We start from the raw sequence: 25,562 nt of genomic DNA on the forward strand, positions 1-25,562 counted from the left end.
TCACAATGTCACTACCCTTTGTCTGCCCTCAACATCGGGAGGCAACGTACAGGCTGCTAGGATTTATGAACCAAGGGGGCAAGAGGGAAGTCTGCAGGAGAGAAGGGGTTTAGGGTCCCATGTCCTGCTTACGGTATCCAGCAGCAGGGCAGGTAGAGATTACAGGGTTAGGGGTAACTCCTCCAGTATGTGACACACTTGCCTTCTGAAGTGGGAAATTGGAAGGACTTTGATCGCACGAGGGGGCATGATACTCTCCGCTTCAGGCTCATGTCATCGTATGAGGAGAAACACCTGGAGGAGACACAGCAATATTAGCCCAGGCAGACAGGTAGCTCCCTGGACAATTAACCAAACATCAAACATTACGAGCACAATGTACCAAAAAAACTAAACGTGTGATGCAATTGAGTAGGCTCTAGTGCACTCTATGTTCCTAACTGTCTAGCATGACTGGCTGCGTAGAATAAACCAATCGGGAGAGTGCATTGTGTGTGGGCGGGGACAGGGACACAGGGGCAGTGCTGTACCTCTTGGGGCTGGGGTAATGGTTGCTCTTGGGGATGGAGGAGGTGGAGTCGGGCGGGGGCAGAGTCGAGCTGCGGCAGCACTGGATGCACAGCAGCAGGCCCAGGCACAGACAGAGCAGCAGAGACACCACCAGGAAGCTCTGCCTGTCCGACACCTGTGAACACATCACAAAGGGCACTCAGAACACACATGCATTAACCACAGTGCCATCAGTGGCTCTGATCTCCTCAGTCAAAGGCAGGAGGCCCTCAGGATCTGTATCCTCCCTAGCTTAAGGCTGGGGCAGGCCCTCGGGGTCTGTAACCTCCACAGCATAAGGCCAGGAACTTCTCAGGGTCTGTGACCTCCACAGCATAGGACTAGGTGGTTTTCAGGGTCTGTGACCTCCCCAGACTAAGACCAAGAGGCCCTCAGGGTCTGTAACCTCCCCAGCTTAAGGCCAGGGCAGGCCCTCAGGGTCTGTGACCTCCCTAGCATAAGACCAGGACGCCCTCAGGGTCTGGGGCAGGGCTAAGGACAGCATACCTCTCTCTGCAGCTGGCTGACGGTGGTGGACAGGTTGAGCACCAGCTGTGTGATGTTCTCCAGCTGGCTCTGTAGGACCTGGATGGATTCTGTCTGCTTCTGATCCTGGGGCACAGCAGAGGAAAGAAACACAGTTGTCACACAATCGCCTCCGCTGCTATGAGGTTCTTTGCATACCTGGCACCTCAGGTTGTTAAAGAGTACAGAAATACATATGAAACCCGAGAGACTCTCTCACCTGCTCCTCAGCGATCCGAGAGGTGTTCTGAAGCTTTATGATGGTCTTGTTAAAGGCCCGCTGCATCTCTTCCATTTGCTTCCGGTACCTTCGAGCAATCAATAAAAAAACAGACTGCCATGAAACAGGGAGCACATACATGGTCCCACCTCGACAACAGAGAGGCTATTGATCAGACTCCCTGCTCTGGTAAGCTGTTATCTGAATAATCAGTGTGTTGGCTGCTGGACACAGCAGAGTATTGACTGGGCATGTGAGAGTGGTGCTGTGGCGCTCCTCACCTCTGGCTGAGTTCCTCCAGGTAGCGGCTGCTGAGGGACATGTTCATCTCCAGGGCCTTGATGCGATTGTTCAGCCTCATGAAGACCGACTCCTTCTGGTTTGAGCCGTGCACCTGGTTGCCGTTGCCATTGCCGTAGTTGAGCTCGGTGGAGTTCTGCAGCTCGGCGTAGAAGTCGGTGGCCGTGCGGTGCAACTGCGCGCTGCCTGAAGACACGGTCAGCAGGAGGTCCTCCACGGTCTCCTCCACCTTGGGCTCGAGGGGCAGAGCGGGTGCTTCGGGGTGTTCTGGCACAGGGACTGTCCTGCTGGGCTCCTCCGGGGCCACTTTGGCCCCCTCAGCCTCCACCGGGGCTGGCAGCTCTGTGGGCGGGGGGATTTCGGCGGGTCGGGTGGCGGTGGGGAGGGGCAGGACGGGCGGCTCGTTCACAGTGAGGGCTGGCAGGTCCTGTTTGGGAGCGTCTGTCTCCGGGGTGGCCAGCTCCAGCGTGGGGCTGACTGAGGAGCTGCTGAGGCTGAGGCTGCTGCTACTGCTACTGCTAGTGCTAGCGCTGCTACTGGCAGGGGGCACTTTCTTGGGCTCCGCCTGCGTTTCGGGGACCTCGTCCGGGTGAGGGAGCTCCGGGTCAAGCAGCTCCAGGACTGAGAGCCTGGGGATCTCTTCGGTGGGGGTAACCTTGGAGAAGCTTTGGGGGGGCAGGGAGGAGGTCTGGCTGGGCTCCAGCTGCAGGGGCTCGATGGTACGCTCCACCTCCGCCTCGATGAGCCGTGTGGGGGTCTGGACCACGTCTGTGGGGGTGATCCTCTCGCCCTGGGGCACGGGCCTCTCGGTCTCGGGCGGGGGCTCCGTGTCCAGCGGGGGCTCCTGAGTGGGGGTGGGGGTGAGGGGGAGGGGCTGCAGGGGCGCGTGGGCGGCGTCGTCCCGAACCTCCCGCTGCCTCTGGCGGTCGCTGTGCTGCCGCTGCAGGGTCAGCGTGGCAGAGCACCAGCGGAGCAGGTACTCCCGCAGGGAGGCGGCGCAGGAGAGCGTGGACAGCTCCCCGCAGTAGGCCAGGCTCTCCTGCTGCCGCTCCTCTGTCCTCTGCCGTTCCACTGGCTCCTCATCCTCCTCCTCTTTCCCTTCCAGGAGGGTGACGGTGGACTGGCTAGGCTCCTCGTCTTCTTCCTCCACCACCAGCGTGACGATCATGTTCTCCTTGGGGGGGGCCGGTGTGGGGGCTTCGGTTGGGGGAGTCTCAGGCTCCTCCTTAGGGACAGGCACATCCAGCTCTGGGGACTCCTCCCTGAGCCAAGGGAAGCAACAGGAACACCGTCACCTCACCTGGAGCTAACGCACTTTCATAAGCTATCGACACTAGAATTAATTTCTGTTACAACTGGGTCTTGGACAAGCTTTTAGTTAATCATGTTAAAGGGGCAGTTCACACAAAAATGAAAGTAAGGTTCTGTATATTTCACTTACCCGGTGTAGTCTGTTCATTCAGATAGTTTTTTGCTGAAATGTGACGGGTTTAAGATGTAGCTCACCGTGATAAAACTGTCCTCATGTGTGCCTTTTTTGAGGCCTCAAAGCATCAAAAATGTATTGAAAAATTCAACAACATCTCTTTCCAAGTTACTACCAACTGCATATATCCGTGCAAAGTCTCAGGCAGGTGGACTAGTGTGAAAGTGGAGTGGTAGTGACGAGACGTGGCGGAATGCGACCGCTTCTCGTAGTTTCAATATAGCACATTGTTAGCAACTTACTTTATTAAATTACCCCCCCCCCGAAAACTGGTTCCACAATTATTGGTAGCCCTGGACTAATACTAATAATACAAACACCCCTGGCAAAGATGACAGCCATGAGTCATCTATAGAAAATTTGATCAATTTAATCATTGATATTCCTTGGATCTTCAGTTCAGACCACAGGTTTTTCATGGGATTTAAGTCTGGAGATTGAGATGGCTCCCAAGCAGAGGTAACCAGATTTTCTGCCAGGATTTCCTGGTACCTTGTTGAATTCATTGTGCCACTGATCTTAAATAGTGCCCCATGTCCACTGGCAGCAAAACATCTCTAAAACGTCAATGACCCACCGCCATATTTGACAGTAAGTATGAGGTCCTTCTCCTTGTACGCATTCCATTTTGCCGCCACACATGTTGATGTGTGTATGGCCAAATCCTTCAATTTTGGTCTTATCTGACCATAGCACTCTCCAGTGATAATTCCAATGAGGGCTGGCAAACTCAAGATGCTTGGTTTTATTTATTGTGCTCAGTAAGGGTTGTCTTTGTGCCAATCTCCCAAAACGTTTGCTGGTATGGAGGTGCCATATTATATTTATGTTTTTACTTTGTGACCCCAAGAAATCAATCTTCTTCTGAATTGACAAAGGGATTTTGCATGCTTGTAACCTCATCTTTTATACTCTAGCGAAACAGAAAGTGATGGAATGACACAATATAGTTCCTTTAGACTGAGATTAACTAAATTAAAGTAAAAAGGTTTACTTTCTTTGATTTTATCTGCAATAATTATCAAGGGTGCCAATCATTTTGAGATTACTAAATAAAAAAAAAACATTTAAACATGAGGGTAAATGTACTGAAATAAAAGTATATCGTTTTCCTGTTGTTTATTATACGCAGCATTTTTTCACTATTTTTATTAAGGGTGTCAATAATTCTACAGTGCTTGTTTTTTTGAAGAACAAAGGGATAATATTTGGAAAGAGACTGTCCTTTTGAATTTTTCAAATGTAAATGTTTGGTTTGAGGGCGCAGGGGCGATATGGCTCAGGCAGGCTCAGGCAGGCTCAGGCAGTAAGAGCAGTCGTCTGGCAGTCAGAGGGTTGCCGGTTCGATCCCCCGCCCGGGCTGTCTCGAAGTGTCCCTGAGCAAGCCCAACCCCTAAATGCTCCTGACGAGCTGGTCGGTGCCTTGCATGGCAGCCAATCGCCGTCGGTATGTGAGTGTGTCTATAAATGGGTGAATGAGAAGCATCAATTGCACAGCGCTTTGGATAAAGGCGCTATATAACTGCCAACCATTTACCATTTGCATGAAAATGGATCTGCGAGGTGTTTTATCACGGTGAGCTGCAGCAATTATATAGCGACTATAGTCACTCATGCAGTGAAATTATCTGGATGGACAAATACTACTCTTGGTAAATGGAAACATAGCTTTTTCTTTTTTTGATGAACCCCTTAAACAGAGCAGTCTGCATGAATGCTCCAGTTCATCAGTTTACTGGTTAGCTTTTTTCCATAGAAGCTGTGGGCTTGAGACCGAAAGAGAGAGATAATCAAATAGTGTGCTGAGGAGGAGGAGGAGGGGGAAAAAAACAACCTATGAGCTGCCAAGAGCAGCTATGTGGGTATGTTATTCATTCAGTCCTCAGAAGCCCCTCAGGCTGGCTGCTGGATGACGCAAGCTGGCCACTCACGTAAGAGGGGGGGTGGAGGTGGGGCTGGGGCTAGGGCTGGGGCTGGGGCTACTGCTGGTGCTGGTGCTGGCCGAAGCATCGGTGGAGGGCTCAGTCACATTTTCTCCATCGGTCGAGAAGTTTGCTGCAGGACGAAAACAGGACAATTACTGCCCAGTAATTAAACCTGTAAGGAAAATGGGCTGAAACTGACGAGTGCTGGTCCAAAAGAAGTTAACAAAAACAACATTGTCCATGAAAAGACTTCCCCTTTGCCAGGATTCAAAGGAGAACTGAAAGCCTGCACCGAGTGTAGTTGTGTGTGGCAGAATGGAAAAAGAGGAGGAAAGAAGTTATGAAACCTTGCTTTTTTAAATTTATTTGTGAACTTCACACAAACAATGCTAATACCATCAAGGAAAATGAGAAAAGGTTGAACTAAAGCAAACATACTCCTTAGTATGTTAGCAGGAAGACACCTTGTATGAGGACTTTTCCAGAAATAAAATGAAACCAGTCATACCAGCAAGATGGCATTAAGTTGGGTGCCAGACAACAGCCTGTGTAAAGCAGCCAGAACAAGCCAAAGCAAAACGACTATTCTAAATCGGATTAAGCAGACGCGGTTGCATTGCAGTATCACTACAGCATTTTGCAACAGACATGATAAGCAACACCGATATTCTTCATCTTGTTTACCTTCACCATGAAAGAGGGAAATAAAAAATGATGGTCCTAGTCTGTGCAATTAAAATTATGCTTAATTATGCAAAGAAAACAGAAGGAATATTAAATCAAATAGCCTAAAGCAAAGAACTTGTTCCACTACATTTCCCCAGTACAGGACTGGTAGAAAGTCTTCACAATCTGTGCTCTGGTATATTTTCTGTTAAAACTAAATCAAATTTGAAAAGAATCAGGACAATCATACATTTACAATTGAGTGTGGTGAGAGTCCCTGTTGTTTCCTAAACACTCCATTGTTTCCTAAAGAACCTGAGCTTGTGTAAAGTGCTTTTTTTAGAGCCTGTCAAAAGCACCGTTTCTGAGGCACACAAGGCTCCGTTGACATGGCAACTGCCTTCACAAGTCATTAGCAGCTGCCAAAAACTCTGGACTTCTTGCACACTGCATACTTACTGCCCAAATTACGCTGAGGGAAAACTTAATATACTATTAATCTCAATATGAATTAATCCCCAAGGGTTTCCTGACAGGATAATTTAATTTGTTAACATTTATTAAAAACTGTTGTACACATTTGACCAAATACAGAGAGTCTTAAAGAAGCGTTACATGTTTTGTACTTGTCATATGTTTTACATCCAGGTATTAGAAAGTGTACTCATACCATCCATGAGCTTCACTTTCTATTTTTATTAAAATCTAAGTAAAGAAGCAATCCACACAAGAAAACTGGGACAAGAGACTTTACAATTTAAAAATACTGATACCTTCAATTTTAGCTCCTTCTTCAAGTTCTGGCTTTGCCCCTAGCACGTTGGCAGCGATGTTATTGACCATGTTTAGGATGGCATCTGCAGGGCAAACAGAAGCACATAAACGCCTTCCTTCACGGGCATTGCGGAGGCCGGAGGAGAGCAGGCCGCACAGGAAACACACACCACAAGCCTGGCGCTGGCCGAGGACCACGCTCAACACACTGGGCCACATTCACTCGCCAGGGCTTTATTTATGTAATGTTCTGGAACAATCCGGACCCTGCAGGAGGAGCAGGGGGAACCAGACCGAGCCAACAGGGAAGCGGCCCTAAGCGCTCCCACCCCCTGCGGTTCCCCTGCAGACTACAGCAACAAGCAGCCGTGAAACTAACAACATGTCAAGGGCAAAAGAAATTCAATATATGCACCAGGGCGTGGGTTGATCCTTAGGATTCCCTCAGATATCTGCCGACAATTACGAAAATTCATTGATGCAACGGATTTGCAGTTGACAAGTGATTTGTGTGAGTCAAACATGCCGAGGGCGATGTAAGGTTGGCCGGAATGCAGCGAAAGTAGGCCATCTCCAAGCCTGCCAGTGAATGTTATTACTCACTCGTGGCCGATCCCAACAGGTTCTTTGAAGCCTTGTCTTCTGGTGGCACATAGCCAGGAGGGTAATCTGCAGTGTAGAGAAACAGTTCAGTGCTCAGTTCATTGTTAGCGCGCGCACACACGCATGCACATTTGCACAAAGTTTCATAACATGAACACAAAAAACAAAGGGGTCCCAATTGTTTTTGTCAGACATCTCAGACATTATAATGACTCAATATCCCATTCATATCAGTTCTCACACTCACTCAAATTCATCTGAAATTCATCTGAAATTCATCTTTGCCAAAAGACCATTACACAACGAGCGTGACAGTAAAATGAGAAGTGGTCTTGCCATAATCCTCGTCCAAATACTCCAGCCTCTCTGAGGGATCCAGGGACTCTGCGATCTCCTCATACTCTTCCACCATACTGGTCCCGAACACCCTGCAAGGGAGGAAAACAAGACCATGTGATAAACCTGTTCATCGTTTATCAAAAACAAGATTCGACTGCGTAAATACATCTGCACATGCATCAAACGGTTCATGTCAGCAGCTCACTACCCAATAATAAAGTCACGTTATGTTTATCTCTCCAGCTGAAGCTTATTTGTGCACGTGGCAATGAACTTTGGCCGAGTTCATGTGCACAGGGGCACAGGGGTATTTTAAAAGCAACTTGCTTCAGTCCCCCCCTTTGGCTTCCTCAGGGAATGACGGAGATCCAAGACAAACTACTACTGCTGGGGCCAAAAGAGGTGGGTGGGGATCAGCCAATTACATCAGAGACCAAGGGAGGGCCATGTGAACCACAAAAACAGCACTGTGAACTGGCATGGGGCACATTCATAATTCATACTTTTCTCATCACTGCTCCCTTTATTATGCAATGCGCCTGCAATTCACATGTAACTTTTTGACTTCCCCAGGTCTGGGGGGCCTGCAAGGTAAATAATCCCAAGCAAGGGGTAAGGACATGCCTTTTAGGAAGAAGCCATCTGTCCCACATATTCCCCGACCAACAGAGCTTCCTCTGGAAGCCCATTTATTTTAACAGAGGCACATGATGCCAAGACAACGTCACTGCAAAATACCAAGAGGTGTACGGCCCCAAGTGCTTTTTACACAACCATTACAACAAGGTTTATAACCCCATACAGAGGTAGCCGATTTCATACTTTCTTTGCCATTTTGTGTGGCTACAATTTCACAACTGTGTCAGTTCCTTTGCGAAGGTCACAAGCATTAAGCAAGTAGATTTACTGTTTGGCTGTGGCAGGACCTCCTTTATGCATGCAAGAAAACAGACCGCTGTCAAATCTAGAGTATAAACTCCACACACCTTATGAGACTGAGGGGGCAGAAGTGCTCCGATCCAAAGTGGGAGATGAGTTCAACCTACAGATAAGAGCAAACATCAATGCACAAGAAAAACGCCATGGTTATCAAATTTGTTTTCAGTAATGATCAAATATAAAGCAATTAAGAATTTGCAAAGCTTTGATGTTTTTTTAATAATGTGTCATTGCCATGCATTACTTAGGCACTGCCACCAAAGCTCCCCGGTACCGTGCATTCAAAAAACCTCCAAAAGAAAAGAATGCTAACCTTTATGTACTTGATGAACATCTGATGCAAGAGAAACAGAAGAGAGAAAAAATAAGAAAGAAAATCAGTATAAAGGCCTGATTCATGCCACAAGCAAGTCAAGCAATTCTTTTCTTGTTTCTCCTAGAGATAAGACAAGCATTATTCACACTCTACACACTGGCGCTACAGGATGCTAAAGGGCACAAAGACATTACAGGAGTGACGTCAGCTGAACAGAGAAGGGAAGCAGAGAAACAAACTCCAGTCTGGAGGGAAACTGCTAGAACATAAGACAGGCCTATGAACACATTGCAGCTGAGGCTGGCGGAGGGGTTTAGATGGGCTTCAGGGTCTGGCCCAGCGCATCTCTGCTAAGCTTTAATACACAACAATGTAGAGTGTGCCTGGCTACCTTAAAAAAGGCACCATTTTGAATAATCAACAAAAGCCTTTTTTGAACAGTCAACTTTTGCGAAGCCAAAAATATACTTTGTAACCAGGTCAAAACTTGTCACTGGTATCACTGGCTTCCATTAGAAGCATAAGCAAAAACAGAATTAAACCTGAAGCAAGAGAGAGGAGAGAAAGGAACAGAAGGCAAAGACATTTAAACAGAAAAGCAGATATTAGATTTGCTCAAATGAATGACAGCTTGAGATAAAATACACCCTCGTTTCAGTGTTTTGTGTATTTAAAAAAACAAAAAACAAAAAAAAACTGCACTGTGCATACCTACATGGTGCGATAATTGTACCTCAAAACCAAAATAAAACGAAGCAGGTTTGTACAGTTTTATATAACAGCCTCCAGAGGACAATGTTAAACTGTTCTCCATTGTCCCAGAGACTCACGGTGAGGCGGTGTGACTTTCAGTTTCCTCTGGGGGATTTGTCAGATAACTTTCCACAAGGCGGCATGGATCAGTTACACACATACTCCTTTCACTAGCTACGGTGACCGACAGGATCTTTAAAACGTTTACCATCGAACTGAGTGTTTGGACGATGCAAATACCTACCGTAGGATGACAAACACTGTCAGGGCTGGCTGAGTCTGTACACCCAGTGAGGCCAGAATCTTATTTGCTCCTCCTCTACTTCTTATGCTTGCACCTATTTTTGAGGCTGCAGTTCAAAACTGCCCCTTTCCAGCAATAATACGACCACTGCTCAAAAGTACCCCTTTTCAGCCAATACTACCCCAGCTCCAAACTTCCCCTTTCCAACAATACTCCCCCAGCTCAAAACTACCCCTCTCAGCCAATACTACCTCTGCTCAAACCTGCCCCGTTCAGGCAATACTAGCCCTGCTCAAACCAGACCTTTCAGGCAGTACGACCCCTGCTCAAAATTGCCCCTTTCAGCCAATAATACTACCCCTGCTACTAACTACACCTATCAGGCAATACTACCCCTGCTGAACACTACCTCCTTCAGGCAGTACGAGCCCTGCGCCTGTCCCACAGGGTGGAAAAAGGCCGTTTAAAGTGGCTGGAGGTGCCCAGGAGGGCAAGTGTACCTTGACGTATTTGGCATACAGCTGCTCGTCCAGCGGGAAGCTCTGCACTGTGCGCTCGTCCCTGCCGTGGAAGGTGCCCAGCTTGATCCACTTGTTCGTCGGATACCTGCCGGATGAGGAAACACTTTTGGAACGCAGAACCTGAAGGAGAATCTCGGATAACGAACGGATTGGAGGAGGTCTCATAACGTGGGGGGGACTTTCGGTGCCCTGACGGCCTGATAAGACGGGAAATAAACCAGCTCTGTTTCAGAGACACAGACGACTGACCTGTCACTGATGGAAACCAGGAAGTCCTTGGGAGTGGAGGAGAAGAGCTCAAAGTTGGCAATGTCCAGCTGCTTGACTTGAATGGGCTCGCACAGCTCAATGACAAACCTGAAGACAGGACGAGGAGGGAGACATGGAGGAAGACAGCGTGAGGAGATCAGGTTCCAGCAATGTCTGGTCACCACCGGGAGTGGATGGATGGGTGGGTGGGAGTGGTGCAGGGCTCCAGTGCAGGGAGCAGAGGCACACGGTGGCAGGCTCTAACACACAGGCCCTCAGGCTTCACACACGTGAAGGGCCAGACACACCGCAGGCAGTGCACACTCTCACACTCTCACACTGACAGCAGCAGTACACTCATAGTGGCTCATGGAAGGTGGGTGGGTGCTGGGTGACTGAGCGCTTCACATGTTGGCACAGACTCACTGAGTGACTCACCAGATCTTGTTGCTACAGGGATTTAACATATAGAGGTCCATGTTCTCCATCAGAATGGCAGAGGTACTCTGGAAATTGAACGGTGGAGATGCTGAACAAGTACTGGCCTGTGCATGATTACTTCAGTGCCTGACACAAACATTAAGATTATGTAGCAGGTACACAGTATACAAGAGACAATAATGAATAGATTCATGATAAGTGAATTATAAAATTACATGCATTTACTGCATTATATAAAACTTACAATAAAAGGACAGTGTTTTTACTGTATTTCTGATTCAGTTTTATGTACCACCAAAAAAAGTAATATCACAATTTCCCCTTTGTGAATTAATTGCAGACAACTAGCAAAACTAGTATCAAAGAAAATTAGCTAAAATAAACAATACTGTAGCTAACTGAAGTAGTTCAACTGGAGTCTTCTCAGTACCTTCGCCTCCGTGTTTGCAGACAGGATTTTGGCCCCACACTCCACAGAGGCGTAGTTATTCTTAAAATTCTTCTGTACCTTCTTCACCACATGGGGGCTGCCATTGGAGGAAGAGTGCATCAAGGACTGGCCTGTCCAAGACAGAGTGGGGGAAGGGGCGAGAGAGGGAAGGGGAAGGGGCGAGAGAGAGGGGGGGGAAGGGGCGAGAGAGCATCTGACAGTGAGTTGGGGGGTGGGTAGAAATGGGTCATTTTAAATGGCCTACAATTATCACCCAATACTCAATCACCATGTGTCATGCAGTGTGTGTGTGTGTGTGTGTGTGTGTGTGTGTGTGTGTGTGTGTGTGTGTGTGTGTGTATCTAGCCGTGGCAACAAAAGGCAACTGATACCATGTTCTCCATTGTTAAGTGAGGTGGGGTATGCCAGTAAAACAATTCCTCACTTTCAACTTTCATACAAATAACCTAGTTGGGGGAGAACAGGCATATCTTTTAATATGGGATCTGATGACCAGGACTGTGGTTTCATACTATTTTAGCACATAGCAGGACGAGGAGGGCTCATTGATTAGTAACATATCGTATATTCAGACAGGAAAGCAGGCCTCTAGAGATTATAATCCTGCTATACAATCCAAAATCTAATTGAACCAAAATCTAATATAAAAGGAGAAAAAAAATGCTTCTTGCTCCCATTAAGCTCTCTGTGCTCCTCTCTGCTTTAGAGATGTAAGCTGATCCGGTCCTCTCAGTGCACGCCACGCCACAGTGTGAGGTCTTGTGTGTGCTGTAGCCGCACTCTTCGTGTTCTGAGTGCAGCCCACCGCTCTGGTCCATTACCCCTGCATGCATTTTTCATGGCTGCCGCTGCTGGTGTGGGAGACGGGGGGCTTATGCAATGTACACGCTCCACTTCCTGCTCACGGGCTCGGGCCCGGGAGCCGGGCCTCCGCAGCCTGGCAGAGAGACGCAACCCAGACCTTTCTGCACGGGCACGTTTCTGTCCTCATTCAACCACCCCAGCCCCCTAATACACAGCCAGGGCCACAAGCGTTTGGGTTTGAAAGGCCGGGGGGGGGGTTGTTGCCATGACGACCAAAAAGAAGGGCTCTTACTCTTCTCCTTCTCCACCTCCATCACCTTCTTCTTCCACTCATCGAAGGTGGGGATGTCTTCCTTGTCCGGCACAGAAGGGTCCGTCTCCTTGGTGACAGGGGCGTCGTCCGTCTATGAGCAGAAGGGTTCGCGAGTTAGCTTTCAGTGAGACACGCCACCAAAACAAACGGCCCAATTCACACACAGGCTCCCAACAGCAGCGAGTGGCCCATTCTGCCAGTTACGCAATAGCTTTACGGTTCAGCAGCAGGAACAACAGCAGCAGGGCTAGCCCGTGATCCTGCTGCAGCGCAAGAGTACATCATGTACACTAACCAATCCATTTCACCCTCAGCTTGAAGTAGACACAAGCTTTCAGCCAGTCTGGCTGCGTTACACAAACAGGTTCTGTGACACTGCCGGCCGCCTGTACAGCAAGGAATTTCTCCAAAGATGGGTGCTGCCTGAATACTAAACAGGGGAGGGGGAGGGACGGTGTACCATGTAAATGAAACCTTTACAATGCATGCCTCAAAAAGGCCCCAATTCACAGCTCTCCTAATCCGTGCCGTTTCAGAGTGCAGATTTCTATCCAATCTTCGACAGCCAGTCGCCTTAGAATAAGGACTTCAGCTCAATTCTCAAATATATGAATGAAATCTATACATTTATTACTACACTTTAATATTACACACAGAGCCCGGAATAGCAGAATACAAAAGGCCAAAGGGCCTGGTGTTCTTGGTCTACAGATGGAAATTCTTTCACACGACACTAAAGGGGAAGCCCGCAGACCTTCCAACAAGGCTGAAAAGCTCCAGCTCCACTCAGGGACCACACAATGACTAAATGCCCAATAAACTGTTCTGTCCACTTATGGAAGAATAACATACTTTGTTACTACTCATTACTTTATCTCTAAATTGAGAGATAAACATGGAACACAACACACAACTGGAAAACATAATGAAGATATGCAAATACGTATACTCAAATGCATACATATTACATGGCTAATTCTGTAGTGTGTAGATAGATTAATGAGGTTTTTTGCCTGGAAAACATAGTCAAAGCAAAAATATAACAGTCAATAGCCCAAGCAACAGTCTAAAGAATGTTTTTTCCCCAATTCCTGATCACAGGATCAGGACTAAACCTTGCTGTTCAGTGTGAACTACGAACTGCACCATTTCATTTGTAGGGTTTAAACATTTACACTAACTTTTCATTGAACCCAACATTTAGTAATAGTAATAGTTTAGAAATAGTAATAGTTTCAATCTGAATAAATTTTGAATCAATATAGAATATAGAATTCTCAATAGCACAGATAATCCGCTACACTAGCAGTGTCAAAATCTTAATTTCAGAAATGAATCCAAGATGCCCATTCATACAGCAGGGAGAGGGTCCTCGGGCAACAGCACAGACCCAAATAGAAGTTAACCATTTTGTTTTAAAATGCAGGGGAGTGCCCCACTGCTACAGAAAAGGCATCACCTGTGCCTCCTCCTCAGGCATGTTGGAGGTGTTGGTGCCCTGGTCCAGCACGTCCTGCTCCACATGGGTGAGTGGGTCCAGGTCAGTTTTGGTCCCCGTCCTGCTCCCATGAGTGCTGGAGGAGTTCTCTATGTGATCCACAGCCATGCTAAAGAGAGGGGAAGCCCGACACAACAGGGATGTGGAGAGAAAGAGAGAGAGAGAGAGAGAGAAAGGCACTGAGAAACTCTGGATGACCCCAAATAGGAACAAAACAAAACAAAAAACAAAAACAAAAAAAACGAGACAAAATAAAGACATTTTGTTTATTGCAGCCATGTCGTCAATTTGTCTGGGGCGGGCGACGGCACGGCAGGCAGGGAAAAGGCAAGGCCGGCGGAGTGCTGTTGAGCGTAGCAGACAGGGTGTGGCTGTTACCTGCGTGTGCTGCGGCTGGGTCAGAGTCAGTACTCACCTGGTGAGTGTGCTGCCAAAGGGAGGGGGTGCCACAGGCGGCCCTGCGGCCTCACACTCAGCGGCTGACTGCTGATGCTCAGCATCAATAGAGCTGTCTACAGGGGTATCGGCACTGGCAACCTCTATTGCACTGAGGGAAAGAAATAATAGGCTGTTTACCGGAAAAGAGGGGGAGGAGAGAGGAGGAGGGAGAAGTTTGTCTGAGGGAGGGGGGGTTCCCCTTAACGGGGGCAGGAGGGCGCCGGGGACGTTTCTAGGCTGGGCCACTGCGGAGCTCCAGGGAGGGGTGACGCGAGACTGGGCCGGAGGATTACACGGTCCTTTCACAAGGGTGAATTGACAGTGAGCTAGCCGGCTACCCCTCGAGGAGGGGTGAGGGGGGTGATTTAAGAATCCCCGTGGGAGTTGTATGGCTTCCATTAAATTTCTGAATGCTGAAATTTACTTCGTAAAAGGCACTGAAAGCTGAGAGCTTGTGACAAGAATAGGAGGCTTGTTTCTGCCAGGGAGGCAGAAAGGTCCGTGGAAAAAAGTACTGACAAGAATATGTGGCAAGCCACCGAGAGGCGACAAAGATGTCAACATTGTCCCTTGAATTTTATAGAAAGAAAAAAGATGAAGGATCAAATGAAAAAAGTAGTTAAAGCTGAAAAGGGAATAATTGTGTTAGGCATTCAAATTCCAAGGAACACATATGCACAACATGAGGCTCACATTCAACAACGTACTGAATGGTTGAAGTACAGAAAGTACTGAATGGTCGAAGAAATGGACCATGCCACATTACAGATTGAATGAAGCCATTACAGCACCATCATACGAAAAACATAAAATCGTGGAGCTGTCCAAGTTACAGTTATGATCCAGAGACTGCCTGAGCCCTGCCTCCTGTATGCTGAAGGCTGGCTTTCCAGGCTCACCTGGGGGGCAGGGTGGGAGGGGCTTGTGAGGTAGGTGTGTCTTCGGGGGCTTCCTCGGGTTCAGCGGGGACAGCGGTGGGGGTGGCGGTGGGCGGGGTCGAAGCAGCAGCAGCGGGCGGAGCCTGGTCTTGGGAGGCAGGAGGATCAGACTCGGGTTCCGGCACAGGGTCCGTCACCGGCTCCGCCCTCACCTCCACGACAGGCTCCTCCTTTTTCACAGTCTAGAGCAGACAAACACGGTCAGGCCACATCACACGGGACGGTGCGCAGGACAGGACTGCACACAGACGTCATTCTACACGCCAGGGCAATCAACCCAAGCAGATAAGCTCTGACTGAAATACCAAACTGTAGAGTCATTTTAATACATGAAAATGAGGCGGTTATCCACAAAGACACTATAAACGGCACAGATAATACAATACATACACATTTAACATTTAACGTCAACAGAAACACTCCTTAACATCAGTTTAATTTCTAACTCGAGAACCATTCAACAGATTAATGTATAATGGGAGAATAATACAGTATCTCACACCAAGGGGTTTACAAAGTGATAACCCAAATAAACACAGGTGATTGTAAGAAATAACCAAACCCAAATAATGTTAATGAGAAGCCAACCACACATTCACAGCTATCATGCCTAAAAAAATAATAAAAATAATCAGACAGCGATTCTAATAGAGATGATCGCACCTCATCATTTTCCTCATCTTGCATTACAATTTGCGCGGGCGGCTCCTCTAATGAAGCCTTCTCCGACTCCAGTCCCACGTCGTATGACTGGATGTACACGGCCCACTCCTCTTCAACCTGTGAACACCCAGGGCCATCACTCACCCGCACATATTACAGCAGAACCGCAAAATACCAAGGCCACATTTTCAGACTGAATGGTAAGCCAAGGGTACAACCCTTACATAATTCAATATTTTCAAGCTCTCAGTACAAAATACATTTTATTTGTTGTAATCACAGACATAAAAGATGAACATTGCATGGAAGTTGGTCCATTGATTTAAAACATAAATAAACCAATTAACTGGACATATACACTCACTGACCACATTAGGAACACATGGACCCCTACTTATTCACGCAATTTTCTAAATCAGCCAATCGTGTGGCAGCAGTGCGATGCACAATGCATTATCATGCAGATAAGCATCAGCTAATGTTCACAACAACCATCAGAATGGGGGAAAAAATATCTAATCAGTGATTTCGAGCATGCCATGATTGTTGGTGCCAGACAGGCCGATTTGAGTATTTCTGTAACTGGTGATCTCCTGGGATTTTCACAGTCACTAGAGGCTGTATAATCAAACATTCTTTGACGTAAACAGATGCTATATTCATAAATGGTGAGTTGAGTAGGAGAGTCAGGAGATTACTGCTAATCAGCAGACCTCTACTCCCCTTTTAATGTTCCCTCACTGACAGGGCTAGAATCAGACCTGATATCAGCCTTTGACCCAATCCGGGCCACAAATCCTACCCATCATATCCTACCTGCCTAGTGCCTTTCATGGTCAGCAGGTTACAGCTTCTTCATAATCAACACAGGTGTATTTATCTGCTTAACAATCAGCAGTGTTTTTGCTTTGGAGCACAACACAGGTAGTAGTTTAACAGCCGTCAGCTACATGCAAGTTATTGTTACGCCGCGTGTATAAGTAAATTACATCACACCCACTCGTCAATTCTGGAGCATCGCAGCTAATTGGGAGCAAATTCCACAAGGGACAATTATGAATCCAAGAAGGGCTGATGCAGGTGCAGGTTGTTGTTTTAGCCCAGCACTAAGGCACCCGATTAAAGTAAGACCTTGATAAGTAGAATCGAGTCTTTAGTGTGAAACGCAACCCATAGAGGATCTCGCAGGACTCAAACCCAGTCCAGCAACAGAGTTAAGCACTGGGACGTGCCGCACAACAGTTATTACCATTTTAAAGCGGAATATCGATGTAAACAATTTAAGTTATTTTTTAATTCATCCCTGTATTTATTTCAAACAACAATGTACACAGAGGAAGAAGACATCCAAAATAAGGCAAATGTGGATAATGCAAGTATTCATGAAGCTATACCAGAATGGAATTAATAGAAAGAAAAATGTTCGTAATTTCCACTTGCTTTGCTTTATTTAACCCATCAAACACACTCTGATAAAGCACCTTTTCAAGCAATCATGATCACCACCCCTATTTACAGAGTAAATTTCATACTGCGGTAAGAACAATGATTCAACTGAAGGTAAACGACAACTGAAGAAAATGAATTAGTCAAGACAAACATTTATTTAATCGTATGACGATGTATGGAACTACCTCCGGCACTCAGCCAATAGAGTTCCTGCTGAGAATATTTGAAGAAAGATTAGCCAATCATTAATAACTAAAAAATGTTAATCCTGGGAAACAGTGGAACAGAATGATCCTTTAAACTTCTAACAAAACAGCCCTTATCTACACGCCACTATCAGTCCCTCATGGGGAATCAATGTGGCCTTCTGGACCCTTCACAGAAAAGACTCCTTTACAGATTAACAGTGGGCCCAATGGAAGAGGGTCTTTAACTGCCACATTACACAACTAGGCCCCTTGCAAAGCCAGACTCAGCAGAACAGGCCTTACATAACCCACAAGTCACACCCCCTTTCCAGGAGGTCAGGAGCATATTTGCTCACGCCCCCCCCGCCCCCCCCCGCATTCACCACAGTCCAACCTACACCCTGTGGAAAGATCTTGCAATCTGCTGGTTAGCTGGCGCCACTAGGGGCCCAATTAGGGGGGACGGGTGGAGTTACCTTCTCGTGAGCCCCCTCCTCCGGCTTCGCCTGAGGGCTACTATCCTGTGCAGACTGTACTGGGCCATCGGCGCTCTGTTCTGAACAATCGACATGACGACTGGGGTACCTGTGAAGACAAAGAGGACACAGTTTCAAAGGTCGTCAGAACTGGGTTAGCTCTTTGAGGAGAGGCTCGGAGAGCTGGGTTAGCTCTGCCGTGGCTCTGTCCACAAAATGCTCCGCTCCAGTGGAGCAGCGCTCATTTCACCATAGAAAATGCAAACAAAAATGCGCCATCAGCATAGATAAATGGACAGCAGGGCTGTGTTACCATGGGCTGTGGCGGTTGTAATGACAAAACAGATCTGTAAGAGTGTAAGGTGTTCATGAGGCTGATGCAAATGTGCGAGGACATTTCATGGAATTTGAACTGCACAAGTCAGTCTAAAGATAAGTCCCACTCCCTGCCACGGAGCTGAATGTGAAGGACCTATCCTATGGTCCTTCACCAATGAGCATGAGTCACCCGTGAACATTTAATTCACACCATTCACGCCTCGACCCACGCAATAGAACAACCAATATAAACTGATGCTTCTGATGTAATGGCTTGTGGATAGTTTCAGTGGATTAGGAGAAGAAAACCGGCTTTTTCATGTCTCCATTTACTGGCCTCGGCAAACCAAAATGCCACAGATAGCAGTGATCTTCATCCTATGGGCTTTGACAGATAAGTCTCTCTCATACCATTGTGTCTGTCTATCAGTAAGGCTCAAACACATTCAAATTTAATTTGCATCATGAACTACTGCACATTAACCTAAGCCATATTAAAGGGTAGCCTAGATACCGCTGTGGTCAGACAGAGAGCGGAGGTCAAAATGTTACATTTGGCAAAAAACAAATCTGTTTTTAGGAAGTGTGTGCAAGAGTTAAAAGAAAAGGCTGGGAAAAAATGCTAAAATGACCTCAATCTGGGAGATAAGGCAGTGGAATAGGCAGGCAGCAGGGAGGCCCAGGCCCCCTTTATCTTATCAGGAGGGTTAAAGTCAAAGTGATGTGGAGGCATGGCATCTGAGTGAAGGTCTTCTGAGTAACATGGGGGTCCCAGCTGTCCTTCTCGCCCTCGCTAAACCCAAACCAGAACTCTTCCAACAGCTGCACTGCCCAAAATGTTCCAACAAAAACAGCACAATGCCAACGATCAATGTGTAATTGAGAACTTGGAAGGATGGAGGATATTTGAAGATTTAACGGGAGCTCACAGTGCTAGAGGCACCGTCTCATAGTCTGTGCAAATGTGACTAGGCTATGACCGCGATCATAATCTTATGATGGAGATGACAAGAATTACCTGGGGTCGGTGGCATAAACGTGGTTATGTTGAACATACACCAGTACGTTCAACATAAGCCAAATTAGTCAGTTGCATGACAATTTGCATACAGGGGAACTAGCTCGGTTTCTTAGAAAGCAACAAAGCAGAGAAGAAAACCATGTTTTTCAGACAAATAAATGTCTCTTTTCAAACCTTTTCAGCAAAACAAAGATATATTACAGGGAGGTAAAGCAGAAGTCCCGTTGAATGGCATTTCAGGCATACTATTAAGAGCTATGCTAGCAGATTTCTTCATTGACGGTAACGACAACAACTTCATATAAGCCAATGAAGCATTAAATGGTACTGCAAACAAAATTGCAAGGCTCCATCCAGATCATTCGCAAATTATTGCTATGCAGCTTTTCATTGCTTTTTAAAAATGTTCATAGTTATGAGCGTGTATTATGAGATTTGTGTACCTCAAGGGATATACCAACACATACGAGCCCATGAGGTTTTTTTTTTTTTCCCGAATTGCGCTTGACATCGGTTGCAGGTTGCCATCGATAGGCCACTAATTACACAAATGTATCCTATTTGTAATCAAGTTTATAAGTTAGAATCATGCCAGTTAAGTCAGATTTCTTTAAATTGCACGAGTCGGACAACAAATCAAGACAATGTCGGTGGCAATAGGATAGTCAAATTCTGGAAATTTCTTCACTATGAAAGGGAAAGTATAATGAGAAAAAACACAGAACATGACTTTTTTCAAACTGAAACTTCAATGCTACGTAGTTTTCTTATATTTAGCTTTCACCACTGTATTTAATAGGGAGTGATATACCGAAAGTATCATTCCCAATACAACCGCTTACCTCTCAATTGTCTAAATGTAATAATTCAAAGTAATTCAAAAGAAAGAAAAATTACCTTTGATTGTAATTACTAGGATTGCCACCCGTCCCTTAAATTACATAATCATCTGGGATTGAAGAATAAAATGGCATGATCCTGACTGAATCAATACGGGAAGCAATTCCATCCATATCTTTCACAATAGTCAGAATAACTTGAATAAAATCAAACCAGTTTCAGATGAAATAGTTAAGACTGATGCCAAATCAGAGAAAGTGCAGCCACACTTTTGCATAGAGTCCCCTCTCGCCCTAGAAGATGATTATGCATGGTCTTTCTCAAGTATGGTAGCAGGTAATGCAGCAAGCACTGCTCCACTGTTGCGTCAATGTTGTTAACGGTTGTTGTTTATCCTTATGCAATAAGTTACGAAATTGTCTGTCCAAATTTCGGGACCGTTTGGTGGGAGTGGGCCTTCTTCATTTTTTTTACATTGAAGGCAGCAACTGTCATACTGTGGTCAATGTTACACCCAGCTTATGCCTAACCCCCAGGCTTAGATTTTATCAAAATGTTTGCCAATACCACAACTTGTGCAACTGACGTAAAATTTACGTCTAACATTAGCCCCCGAGTGGGCAGAAAGTTCACCCGTAACTGGCCCCGCTGCATTATACTGGGCTTCCTGGGACTCTCAGCTTTTGAGTGTCTAGTTTTCTGTTACGATGAAGACACTGTGGCATACTGCCATACTATTAAGTGATTGGTAAAACTGTCAGCATCCCACTGTGCAAAAGAGGTACAGAATGGAGGGGAAAGGATGTTGACTGAAGCAGGGCTGAATTTCTCAGAAACCAACCATGAATAGAATGCATTCATAAGCACCTGATGCTGCAGGGGGAATTGTGGGGATCCTTAGATACACACAGGCCAGGTTGTTGGTTTACTTCTAACAGCAATTAAAATGGACAGATACTAACACATATCAGACATCTCAGTTTATACTAAAGTGCTTGTTTACACAGTGGCAGCCAAATATATTGCAATCCAAAGCTTCATTAAGGAGGGTGATTCATTCCGAAGTCAAACAGAAGGTCGTTTTTCTGGATCAGAGAGGGCAAAGTTCCCCGGTCAGGACAGGTTTGTCGTCCGCATTGAGGTGGTTACGGAGCCTGCCCAAGCCCTGTCAGGAGGCAGAGTGCGGGAAACAGCTGGGTGTGCGATTGTCACCTCACTCACCCAGTGAAAGCCGAGAACTTCACCTTGACAAGCCATCAATGTCACCCCCAACCTGAAGACCAGAATACACATGTTCACACTCTGCCTTTTCCCCTTCAAGCAATTCTGGGAAGTTACACTTACTCACCCCTCCACACAAAATTGTGGTCATTGTGCACATACATGGAAGTTCATGCTGGTTGCTTACTCCTCAATGGGTTCACAAACAGAGCTCTGCTACCTGTCCTGTTTTGCAGAGCAAAACACGGCTTGCCAACTCCCAGTTTCACACAGATGCAGACTTTATTCAACTTAACCCAAGAAAAAACATGCACCACTTGCAATTTCCCTCTCACTTATGTAAAAGAATCCATTTGCACCTGCACTACAGAATCAGAAAAGCAGTTCCTCCTCACAGGCAAGATATCTTAAAGGTACAGCAATCAGCCAACACAGGCTCAAATATAGGAGCATTTAATCAACTATGATAAATATGTTGACCTTGTTTGACGCACATGTGGATACCTGATCTGAGGCTCACATACTTCAATGCATACATATCAGTGTGCTACACATACATATATGGTGATTCCATAAGGGGTGACAGGCATGAAATATTAACTCAGAGAAATTTGAGACCCAGCATGCAAATATTATACATGCATAGGGACCTGGAGTTAATATAAGCACTCCTAAACATAGACCCCTTGGTTTAGAATAAGCACCATTTCAAATGTCAAGTATGTAAAGGTTAATATACTGGTAAATACATGTACCGGGTCCACGTCAATGGCATACAACTTTTTCCCTTGTTTACTGTATGCACACAATGTATGCAGATGAATGTGGTTGAAATTAGCTGAACCATCCAGTATGACTCAAAAATATTATAGTAGCCTACTTCCATTACCTTATTGCATGATTACTATAAGTCCTGAAACATTTACTAAGTCTCCACCATTTGAGCTTCGCAAAACCAAAAACGATTTTGCAACTTAGTGTTACTGGCCAAACCTTTCATTACACTGACAATACTGAACTTGAAGGAGCAATTCACAAAGTAAGTTTAGCAAGGAATATCCCCCTTTTGTGCTGTACCTACTCTGTTGGACTTTTTCCACATCACCATTATAATGTTAAAGGCTATGCAGTGGGCTTTCTTTACCATGGTTAAATGGAGCTGAAGAGGAAGCCATGATGACGACAGTTCCAAGGGCTTAAAGGTACACACTGTACCAGGCCTCATGGACAGGATGGCCTCAGCCACGAGGGACCTCTTCACCTACAGCCCACTCCAACTGATCAAATCTATTCAGTGCTGTCCATTTCTTAGCCCTTGGCTACTGCGCTGTACATTTCAGCAGGTACACAATATGAATTCACCAGCAGCTCAAGTTCTGGCTGCAACTGGGAATCCACAAAGTACTTGGGAGACAATAACATCCACACAAAGCAGCTGAAGTAAGTCACAGGGGGCAACAGGGTTGGGTTCAGAGTAAAAAATAGAAAAGTGGACAGATGACCATATGGGAAATGCTCTTATTGGCCACAGCAGCCTAGATACTGTACTCTGTAAATTCAGCTGCCATGGCCTATTAGGGACTACTGTACCTGTAAATGAGGCAGTTTAGTTGGCTTCAGTGAAAACCATCATAATGTGAAGATAAAATTCATCTGTGGCATGAAGGAACATTCTAAGCCTGTGAAAGCTACAGGCATATGAATGACATATGTAGGGCAAACTAGGTTTCAAAGCAAGTTCAGTCAGTGTTAGCCATGCATGAAAGAAGCAGCTAGATGAGTAGGTCAAAGGGAGGAAACACGCCTTTTGACATTCCTGTTTGGATTTCCATAACATACGGTAGACAGAGAGCCCCCCAGCCATAGATAGATTTACATGCAGTAGGTACAGCCCTCCACCCAACAGGGATACATACTAAGCTCTACACTGGCACTAAGTAACACAACATTGCAAATCTAGTCACCCAGAGATTTCAATTCACCAGTAACCTCAGTGCATGACTGGACAGGAATCTGCTGTAGCGAAGATTACACCTGCTTGGGAGAGTGGGGCTACTTTGCAGGTGCGCAGAGTTAAGACAGTGCTACAGTCATGTGTAGTGTAGGAGCCAAAATGTCCGTCTCCACTAGCTCATTACTCAACAACCAACACACACAAGCCCACACAGTACAAACTGTCCCTGTCTCAGGAACCCTCGAAACTGCACTCAACTAAAGAAGTCGAGCTATCAACAACCAGTAATAATAAAAATTCTGCATGCCTTCATACAACAAATTTTAACCTCTACTAATAGAGCAATACACAAAAAGGCACTTTTTATGCGTCATAAAAATTAAATTCAAGGCTGTGATGGAAAGGCATTTTTGAGCAATGTGAAGCAGTTTTGAGGCTCACATAAACATGTATAGATCTGCAGAGAAAAGGCTTCCTGCATGGAGAGAGCAGACAGGGATTTGAAGTCAATGGATGTCTGGCCTCTTCTGCGCAGCTTAAAGAAAGCGAACCTCAGGCTTGAGTCAGCAGATCAGCTGCTTCTCGTTTCCTGCATCTGTGGGCCCCATGCGTGGGGGGAGGGGGACCAACAGCCATGCGCATATTTGTTTGTGTTCTAGTCAGGCTACTTCTGGCAAAAATGAGAAGCTTATGCTAAAGCACCCCAGCTAAGCTTCAGTGAAGCAGCGCTCCGAGGCATTGACTGAAAGGCCTTTTGGCCGGCTGCCGACCCCAATGAGAGCCTCGTCTTGAACACGTTCAAGCCCACTCAAGAAAACAGTCCTGCTTTTCTAACTTACGTCAGTAGAAAGACGCACAGATCAAATTTCAGAAAAGGCAGCACTTCGACAAATCAAACAATGAGCTCTGCCATCAAATCACTGATGACAGTTTCAAGAAATCCATATTACACAGCAGAGCTACACAGAGGCCTCCCTGCCTGTACACAGCAGCCTCAAAATGTTTAGCACCTCACTCGAAACATTGTGACAAGAGCACATGACACCCTCGCCTGGCTGAGTTTTTTTTTAGCACCATGGGGGTTAACGGTACCGAAGACAACAACATTTCAAAAGCTGTGGAGATAGTGGCTCCACTCCAACATGTACTGTATATAATTTTAAGCAATGGTAAGAGCCACTCTAAAGAGTTAATAACCATACAGTAGCAGCCCCAATGTTCACTAAATAAGTAAATACAAAATGTTTCCCACACCATTAAACAATAGCAGACTACGAGGGTGCTGACACTCAATATACAGTCGACCCTTTACATTACATTACATTATTGGCATTTGGCAGACGCTCTTATCCAGAGCGACGTACAACAAAGTGCATATCCATAACCAGGGATAAGTTCGCTGAAAGACCCTAGAGGGAAGTACAATTTGAACTGCTACCTGTACAACAAAGATAAGGACGAGGGCCAATTCTTTTTTTTTTTAAACAAGAAACAAACAAACAGAGCAAAAGTGACCAAAGTTAACTATCAAAACACTGCTTACCTAGCCAACTAAAAAATACCGATACACAAAGCAAGTCACAGAGACAACGATTAAGGTTCACAGGGAGGTAGGGAGGGATGGGGACCCTCCCATTTCATTGTAGCTACAGCTTCGTTCTGGAGCTCCAGAATAAACTTTGAGCTACAGTGCCGAGCGCTTGCCATATGCCTTTGCATTCTCAAGTCCAAGCTTTCAAAGTCAAATAAAATCTTGTGTGCCTTTAATGATGGGATGACTGATGAGGACCATTCTAATTAAATATTCAGGTAAACTGGTGTAATGCTTTCCGAGAGAGTAGTTTTCTATTAATTTAAGTTTTACCTAAGTCACCATTTATGAAACAACCAGAACTTTAATATAATCATATACACACATTTTATGTCTATTATCAATTAAACATGAACCCTCTTTCTATCTTTTCTATCTGAATTGAAATGCCTACATGTCATATTACTTTACACCCATCCAAGTGCTTGTCAGAGTAAAGAAGCTAGGCCAGTGTAATGAAGCTTCTCACACGCTCTAAGGCACTGTGAGCTCAGAAGAGTTTAGTAAGGCCGTGGGTCAGGAGCTTTTCTTAAAGCCCAGGGTCACACG

The 25,562-nt window shown here is 45.9% G+C and overlaps 1 protein-coding gene across 6 annotated transcripts in view; it reads right to left on the reverse strand.

Annotated features, from left to right (window-relative positions):
• The window catches only part of suco (SUN domain containing ossification factor), a 43,654-nt gene that overhangs the window by 5,282 nt on the left and 12,810 nt on the right, over positions 1–25,562 (reverse strand). For 4 of the 6 annotated variants that reach the window (XR_009708491.1, XM_061237705.1, XM_061237704.1 and 1 more), the window contains exons 2-22: positions 18,069–18,177; positions 15,956–16,072; positions 15,254–15,474; positions 14,332–14,463; positions 13,878–14,025; positions 12,398–12,509; positions 11,281–11,411; positions 10,848–10,915; positions 10,410–10,517; positions 10,140–10,245; positions 8,640–8,660; positions 8,374–8,429; positions 7,385–7,476; positions 7,049–7,114; positions 6,445–6,528; positions 5,012–5,135; positions 1,576–2,856; positions 1,295–1,382; positions 1,057–1,161; positions 531–685; positions 203–294 (exon numbers count right to left, since the gene is read on the reverse strand). Coding sequence is in view for 5 of the 6 variants with exons in the window: in XM_061237705.1 (XP_061093689.1) it covers positions 203–294; positions 531–685; positions 1,057–1,161; positions 1,295–1,382; positions 1,576–2,856; positions 5,012–5,135; positions 6,445–6,528; positions 7,049–7,114; positions 7,385–7,476; positions 8,374–8,429; positions 8,640–8,660; positions 10,140–10,245; positions 10,410–10,517; positions 10,848–10,915; positions 11,281–11,411; positions 12,398–12,509; positions 13,878–14,025; positions 14,332–14,463; positions 15,254–15,474; positions 15,956–16,072; positions 18,069–18,177 (3,416 nt within the window). In the remaining variant the exon portion in view is untranslated. The remainder of the gene's footprint in view (positions 1–202; positions 295–530; positions 686–1,056; positions 1,162–1,294; positions 1,383–1,575; positions 2,857–5,011; positions 5,136–6,444; positions 6,529–7,048; positions 7,115–7,384; positions 7,477–8,373; positions 8,430–8,639; positions 8,661–10,139; positions 10,246–10,409; positions 10,518–10,847; positions 10,916–11,280; positions 11,412–12,397; positions 12,510–13,877; positions 14,026–14,331; positions 14,464–15,253; positions 15,475–15,955; positions 16,073–18,068; positions 18,178–25,562) is intronic. The other 2 variants (XM_061237708.1, XM_061237707.1) reach the window with 2 other exon arrangements.

This window comes from Conger conger, chromosome 4 (assembly GCF_963514075.1).
Source record: "Conger conger chromosome 4, fConCon1.1, whole genome shotgun sequence".
In the NCBI taxonomy this organism is placed as follows: domain Eukaryota; kingdom Metazoa; phylum Chordata; class Actinopteri; order Anguilliformes; family Congridae; genus Conger; species Conger conger.